The following is a 7890-nucleotide window of genomic DNA, read 5'->3' on the forward strand; positions in this document are numbered from 1 at the left end:
TAAATTAAAATTCTTTTGATTCCACATTGTCTAGTTTTAAAAATCTTAAGACTGTCCTTACTAATTCCATTAAAATAGAATATGAACATGAATTGTTGTGTGCAAAAAAACATAACCTCAAATTGCATTTACTGTGCAGGTGCTAAAAAATTGCAACAATCATGCAGCAGTACCACCACAAAATCCCGTGAGTGTATTTAGAAAATAAAGAAACCATTCTAGTAGCACTTACCACTGCACAATTCCAATAGGAAATTCGCTTATGAGATAATAACAAAAAGGAAGTGCCGTTTATGGCGAGAATTGCATTTTTTATGCATTGAACATTGTTAGTTAACCCGATAATTTTTTCAAAGTCCACGAAAGTTAATATTCACACGCGCAACTGTTCGATACTAAATTCTTTATTTCTTTTATTTGTTAACTAAATAAATTGCACAATGTATAAAATTTTTCACAACACAAAATAAAAGACCCGAGTCGCTCGAATTGTTTTCCAGAAACTAGACCGCTTCCTTCGCGAATTCAATCAAAACTAAATTTTCCTTTATAAGTGCAGTAAGTGCACATTAGCTACACTAATACCATGACATGAGCTCTATTGTGATTTTGAGTAAAGTACGTGCTATTAACTAGTATTGCATGAATCGTTGAGAACATAAAAAAGCTCAATAACAAATGAATCGTTAACTATATAGTACAACTTTCCAAAGAAAATTGTTACAGTTCATCTGATTTGTTGGTGCTTATAGTAAAACAGTATATGTTTTGTAAATCGGCTAGAGGAACATAATAAGGTTTCAAATTTCCAATCGTTTTTTGCAAATTTTGGAAATTTGCAGCAATTGAAGTTTATGACAAATAGCCAATTGTATTATTAACATCTAAAAGATAATCTGAAAATTATTAACTGGCTGCAATAATATTACTACTAACAACATTCTTTAAGAAATCACAATAACTATGTCGTTATGTTAAAAAGGTTGCATCCGCTCATTCAAAATAATTATATAAATCCCTATTGTGAATGTTAACAAATGTCATTCAAAATTTTAATTGTTTTCTTTCACCGTGGTACACGCAAACCGGCAAGACCAAAAGCCCGATGTAAGGATCATGTGGTGGGGGACACCTCGAAACTTGGTGTCAGAGATTTTAGAAAGAGCACAGAAAATCGAGACGCTATTATTGGTTCGGCTAGTGAAACAAATATTTTGTCATTGCCAATTGAAGTAAAAAGTAAAGTATGTCGTTATGTTAAAAATGTTGCGGCCGCTTATTCACAATATTTCTAAGATCTCGATACGATGGCAATGAGTCAAAATCTGCCTATTGTGAATGTTAACAAATATCAGTAAAATTTTTTTCCACGCATTAGTTTTTCTATTTATTTCACTTCGTTTCCAAAAACGGCTTGAAATATTTTAATTTTGTGTATTTATCAATTCAATTTGAATTTGAATATAAACCAACGCACCTTGCAGCAAGTAAGAAAAACGTAAACAATGACAAGTTTGACAAGCTAAATGACGAAAATTCAAAAAATTGTACGACGGTTGATCGCTTGTCTTAACCTTGTTGAGTGAATCCTGGGTAGGTCTATTTGGTACGATTTAAAATAAAATCTGTTTTTTAACCGTCAAACCTACATATTTTCCCATTAAAATTCAAACAAACGAAATATATTTTTTTTATTCATAACATTTCGATTTATTCACTAGAGGTGATTGCCTTATTTTAGAGACATTTTACTAATTATATTATAGGATACGAATAGGAATCAAGAAAATGTTTTTTCTATGCCATAACAAAATTATACAGTCGAAACCGGATAAATGCAGCGCTTTAAATGCGTCTTTTTTGTTTAACTTATATGCAATTTTCAGTAAAGCGTAGTTCGGTTAAGTGAAATCGATTTCCAGTTAAGCGATAGTTATGCCTACAAGTAAAAGCGAATTTTTACTCCACAGTCCTAATTATATAGGAAAAAACTTAGTTCAAATAGAGAAAGAAAAATAGAAATAGACGACAAGATGTGTCTTTGCGATGCTGGCTTCATATAGAAATGAAATTTTAAGCGTAAGAACTTTTTTAGTTAAGCGGCATTTTTGCTTTTACAATTATTATCCATTAATAACTTTTACAAATAATATAATAATAAAATAGTTAATCCGGAATAAAAAGAATAATAATAATAATGTAATAATATATTCTGTAGAACAAGTGGTATATAAAATAAAGATAAATAATGACGAAAAGATGGCATGAAAAGCGAAAATAAAAAAAAATTAGTTTTACAATTTTATATAATTTAGAGGAAGAAAACATTAAGTATTAAACAAAAACAATTGATACCAAAACTTTAATCTACTAAGAATTGTTGTATAGTGGTTTAAAAAAAAAATATTGCAAATATTAATTTTTGCATAATACCCCAAAAACAACGCCAAAGTTAAATAATTAATTTTTATAAATTATCCATTAATAATTCGTATATAAAAATTATCATAAAGTTGGCATATAATTTTTATAGAATATTAAATTAAATTAAGTATGGCTTTTGAAAAACTTAATTATATTATTGTGTATTGTTGACCTATTCTGATTATAATTTCGTGGAATTATAACAATATTGTACATTGCTTAGTTTTTTAAGCTTGACTGGCTTAGCGCTAGTTTCAAACTCTGTGCCGACATTCGGTACAAAATTAAATAAAAAATAAAATTCAATACTATAAGGATATAAATTCACTTCACAGTTTTGTACAGCTAATAATTCGTCGTGTTTGATAGCAAAACAAAATGGAATGCTTTAACCTTTCTTGGTATTCTTTTTTTTGTTACGTCTTTGCTTACGGCATACATAAATTTGGTCGCCTAATGTAAAGGTTCGTGAACCTTTGGGATACTGCAAGGCAGGTGTTGTGGAATGCTGTGATTTATTCATGGGACTAAAAGTAAAATCCTCTAGATTATTTGTTTCTAAATTTGACGGATAATCGAAACTTGCTACATTTCGATTTTTCTCTAAAACATTCGACTCTTGAGCTGTGGGATTGTCGATAGCTGTGGAATTTGCAAGGGTTTCCTCTGAAGTTATCAAAGGCTCGATGGGAGCAGTTATTGGCTTGAAATTCCAACTCATTTCCATATCAACATCTGGTGCTGCTGGATCACCTTTTAACATTTCTAAATTAATAATCATATCACACATATCAGGTGGAGTTTTACGAGAGAACATCTCTATTCCACCATAATACATAGAATTCGGTTGCACTGTTAGAGATGTGTCCAAAAATAATATTGTTTGCATCCAGTTTGTACCAGGTGACCAGGGATCCTAAAAAAATAGGTAAAAAGACTAGATTACTCATGCTTTCAAACCTTCAAAAAAAAATTGAATATATTATTTTATTCTTATGGAATAATAAAAGCAGACCTTTATTCTGAATAACAATTGCCTGGGAGTTCTTTACTCCCTTTTCTCTCATTCAAAACAAACTTCGAAAAAGAGGAACATCAACCAGGGAAAAAAGTAGGTATTCTGAACGAAATACCTACTAGATTTGTGCCTCGCATGTAAACAGGGACAACACGACACAATTAATCTATTTATCTGTCACTCAGACCACTCTGGAAGCATCCCATTTAAGCCAACGATTATTGAATGAAGACGGAAAATTGTTATCACAACAGAGAAATATCGTGGCTGTGGGCCATAATTGTGCACAATTAAAATATAAGAAGTACAACAAACATTACAAAAGCAACACTTAACATGTTTCTAAACTTTTTTAACAACCTTTATAACATCTTTTTGCTTATTTTTCCATTTTATGTTCTTTTTTCCAAAAAATATTAGTCAAATATTTAGCGATTTTTCGGAGTTGGACTGGTGGTCAATGTCAACATATTCAGCTCCCATGCTGACCAAGAATCGCCGCAAATCACCAACTGAAGGCAGAGGCACATCTGCTCAGGCGGTCACCGACATATCCGCTTAAAATCAATATAGTTTAATAGATGTAGCCGGTGCTACCTCATGCGGAAAGCCTAAAATTGATCACGCCTCAGCATTAAGAATGACTGGCATAGACAGCACAAGGCCCCCTGCTGCTCGAATCAGAAAGCCCAGGCCTCCTTCTAATGTTCACAGCGCTGAGAAGGTTCAACAAGGCTACAAAAACAATGACCTTGCTGCTCGAATCAGAAAGCCTTGGCACTTTTAAACTTCTCGCAGCACTCATGGCAAAAGCCATACCTTTCATCCCGGCCGGTTCAACAAAATTAGCGGATGAACATTATGGGCGTCGCGATCCAATTCTGGGAGCACGAGAACAAATTACATTATCCAGGAGATTAGCATATCGGCTTAAGCATATCGGAAGCTGCAACCCAAGATCAGGAGTGAATATACTTTCAATCAAGAAACATAAGCCAAGTCACGGTGCTAAATGCTAGATACGTCGAATCAACGAGCTGAATCTGGAAATAAACGGGGTAGTCAACGAACATAAGCGGAATTTGTGCCTAGAACATTTGGGGCAATGTAACTTTGGTACCGGTATAGGCAAGCTGTGCTCTACTGTTAAGTTACTTTCATTACCCGGTAGACAGGGCCTCAATCGCTTTTGGTGATGTACCTGTGACTGACACGAAGAGATGCACCAGGTTGTTCAACCGGCAATTTATTGAGCGTCCCGAGAATGACAAGGCTAGGAGCAGAGCCATTCGTCGTATCTGTGGTCTTCAAGCCGATCGAAAGCCATCACAATTTACCGTTGAAGAATTTTAGAATGTTATACGTGGCGCCATCCTAGGCGTTGGGCGCAGACGTTATCTCTATACTGACGCTGAAGAATTTTGATCTACCTGGAGTAGGGTGCTATACACTTATAGTACCTGATATCTGGAAGATGGACAGTGCTCCCGCTACTGAAGCCAGGAAACGGCCAGAGATAGTAGGAGCAGTGCAGACCGATCTCCCTTCTTTCACAAGTAGCCAAGACGCTTGAGAGACTATTCCTCCCCAGCCATGTTGGAGAATTTCCATTTGCCGAGCATGAGCATGGATTTTGAAGACTGCATAGCACAACAATTGATTTGCACACCATCATCGAACTCATTTACCGTGGCTTCAATCAGCCCAGGCCTTGTGAAAGGAAGGTCCACGTGGCACTGGACCTATCGAAGGTATTCGGCACTGACAGCCATGCCAAACTATTTGAGGACATGGTCAATATGACCTCCATCCAGGCCTAAAACTGTGTCTCGCGATTTATCTGTGAGGTAGCTAGTCATTCGACGAATTTAGGGATAAAAAATAGAAACACGTAGAGTGAAGCAGGGATTAACCAAAGGCGGCATGATATCTACGCCACTGTCTAAGCCCTACCTTGGGGAACAACCGCCTCCCATTGCACTTGAAAAAATTGACCTAACCCAGCAAACCAGAGTGGTTTTAAGTTAATTACGATCCGACAGATGCTGCCGTCTCAACCCTTCCAGAGCAAGGATTGATGCCAACGTGCAGGATGTGTGTCCCGATTGTGACCTGAGAGCACACGACGCACGTCAACTGTTTAAGGGCGCAGTAAGACCCAATCATCTCAGACCCAGATCCCTGTGGACACACCCCACCTTAGTCCAAGAGTTCCTAGAACTGGTTTTTAACATAATCAAGCAGACTAAAGATAGAATACAACACACTGCTACAACAACAACAAGCAGACGAACGGACGTATTTTACGACAACCGAAAATATGGCACGGCCAGAACACCAAATGTGTTAAAAGGAGAACCACACAAATAAATAATTTAATTGCACGCAATGCGAAGTCATCAGGCATATAAACAACCACACTATAAATATCATCTAATGTTATATTAGTAACATGTTATACATACCGTACTAAATCCTAAGGGTGTATGAGATTTTGTAAAGTAAACATGAAAATACAAACAAATGCCATCCATTTGTCCAGCCCTCTCAATTGGCAACATGAATTTACTGCGAAACTTCAGGTCATCTCTAGTTGCAGTATTCAGATCTAGTAATTTCAAAGGGCACTGTTTACTGAGAATCTTCAAAGATAAAAAAGTTGTAATTACCAATATCACTATTTAATCTTCATCTATACCTGTTTTGGTTTGATTAGTTGATGTCGAGGTTCTTTCAATGCTACTTCCCTTAGGCATTGCATGTTGAACCCGTATACACCTTTCCACCAATCGATATTTTCATTCTTATGCTTTCTATCCTCCACAGCATTTATAAACAATTTAGCTTGATCTGGAAATATAAGGCCTCCTGGCTTTCTTAGCCATTTATCGCGGGCATAAATAACATCTTCACATGTTGCCTGAAATAGCATTGCATATCCCATCCATTCGCTTATGATAATGTCCACTTCCTTCACAGGCAACTCAATTTGTTGAATGTTGCCCTTCAGCACATCTATAACATCATCATATCCATTAGCCGACACAATTTTCTCCGCATAATACACCACATTGGAACGTTCTACAGCATAGACTTTAGCAGCACCAGCTTTGGCGGCAAACATTGAATATATGCCTATGCCACAATTAATGTCCAGAACAATTTTTCCCTTAAACAAATGTCGATTAAGTAGAATGGCTTCTTTGTACTTCAGCACTCGAACTTTGTCTTTCAAATGTTGATGTATCATTTCAACGTGAGCCTTGACATCGAATTGGAAATCTTTGGAAGTCATCAAGTCGACAGGACTTGGATAGGTTATTGTAAGTGTTGTAGAAGCCGTGGCATTGCCAGAATCTGAGTCTTGTTTTTCTCCATCTAGAAAAAAAGTAGTTTTCGTAGAATTAAAAAAACGAACAGAAGATGTGTTGAGTCTGAGTCTAGTTCATGGGCGCACACAAACCGGCAAGTGTTGGAGCTCCCTTTCTTATGGGAATAATCAAATGTAGTTGCATTGGGAATGCTACTTAAACCAATCATAATAATAAAAAAATATAAATGTCCCCATTTTTGCTCATTTTTCACCTGTTGCCCGCCATTCATAAACCAAAAAAAAACTCACCATCATTAACATCAACATTTGTTTTGTGGGAATCGGGTTTTTTGTTAAACTTTTGTTTCTTCTTCCGAACTGTTTTATTAACTGTACTCATCTTTAAATGTAATACTATATTCCCAGAAACCGATTTAAAAGTATTCAAAAAATCAAATATATTGAATTAGACTTCAATGTTGGTTTCTAATTTCTTCGTCCGTCCATCCAAAAATGAACATATGATAAGTGACACTTTAACGTAATAGATTAGTTGGTCTGGTTTGGCATCTATTACAAATCAGAGACTGAGGCTTAAATAAAGGCGAACAACATAGCTACGTGGCTTGCACACGAAGTGCACAAGTGTATTTTCATATTGTATGGTTTGGTGCCAGGATTTACCGAAAAAGCTGAATTCAAGCGATCAGCTGACACATGTGTAGGGCATGCGGGGAAGAATGATGAGATGTTGGAGCTTTTCCTTTGTCATTGCCCCGCTTTCGCGTCTAACAGATACCGGCACTTGGGTGGAGACACAATACCAGACATGAACCAACTTAGGGGAGTGGTATTGCAAACAATTAAGGATTTTGTAAGTAGTAGGGAATTCCTAACTTAAAATTTTCTTTTTAGAGGTTACTTTATAGTTTTTAGAGCACACAACAAGCCGATTACTGGCTTAGGTGTATGTCCATAGTAGCATGGGACAAATTAAAATGCACCCCTCTTTTCAACCTAAGCTAACCTAACCATCTCGGCAGTTACAGCGTTGAGTTGAGCCTCGAATGCATTAGTAATTGGTCAAAATTCCACATATCCTCTACACGTGGTTTCCTTCATACCACACTGTCTT

The 7890-nt window shown here is 36.1% G+C and overlaps 1 protein-coding gene across 1 annotated transcript; it reads right to left on the bottom strand.

The window, feature by feature from the left end:
- Positions 1-2453: 2453 nt before the first annotated feature.
- Positions 2454-7263, bottom strand: LOC106093349 (protein arginine N-methyltransferase 1-B). The gene is made up of 4 exons (XM_013260395.2): positions 7065-7263; positions 6141-6820; positions 5908-6084; positions 2454-3340 (listed from the first exon to the last, which is right to left on the bottom strand). Exons 1-4 carry the CDS (start codon positions 7153-7155, stop codon positions 2813-2815), a joined length of 1476 nt encoding a protein of 491 aa, XP_013115849.2. The 5' UTR covers positions 7156-7263; the 3' UTR covers positions 2454-2812.
- Between the last annotated feature and the right edge of the window lie 627 nt (positions 7264-7890).

This window comes from Stomoxys calcitrans, chromosome 4 (genome assembly GCF_963082655.1).
Source record: "Stomoxys calcitrans chromosome 4, idStoCalc2.1, whole genome shotgun sequence".
Taxonomy (NCBI): Eukaryota; Metazoa; Arthropoda; class Insecta; order Diptera; family Muscidae; genus Stomoxys; species Stomoxys calcitrans.

Excerpts from the sequence above, each read along its gene's own strand:
- LOC106093349 (XM_013260395.2), bottom strand. The coding sequence starts at position 7,155 with ATGAGTACAGTTAATAAAACAGTTCGGAAGAAGAAACAAAAGTTTAAC. Across the intron at positions 6,821-7,064 it reads AAATGTTGATGTTAATGATG|ATGGAGAAAAACAAGACTCA; the intron begins GTGAGTTTTTTT and ends CTTTTTTTCTAG. Across the intron at positions 3,341-5,907 it reads CACCCTTAGGATTTAGTACG|GATCCCTGGTCACCTGGTAC; the intron begins GTATGTATAACA and ends CTATTTTTTTAG.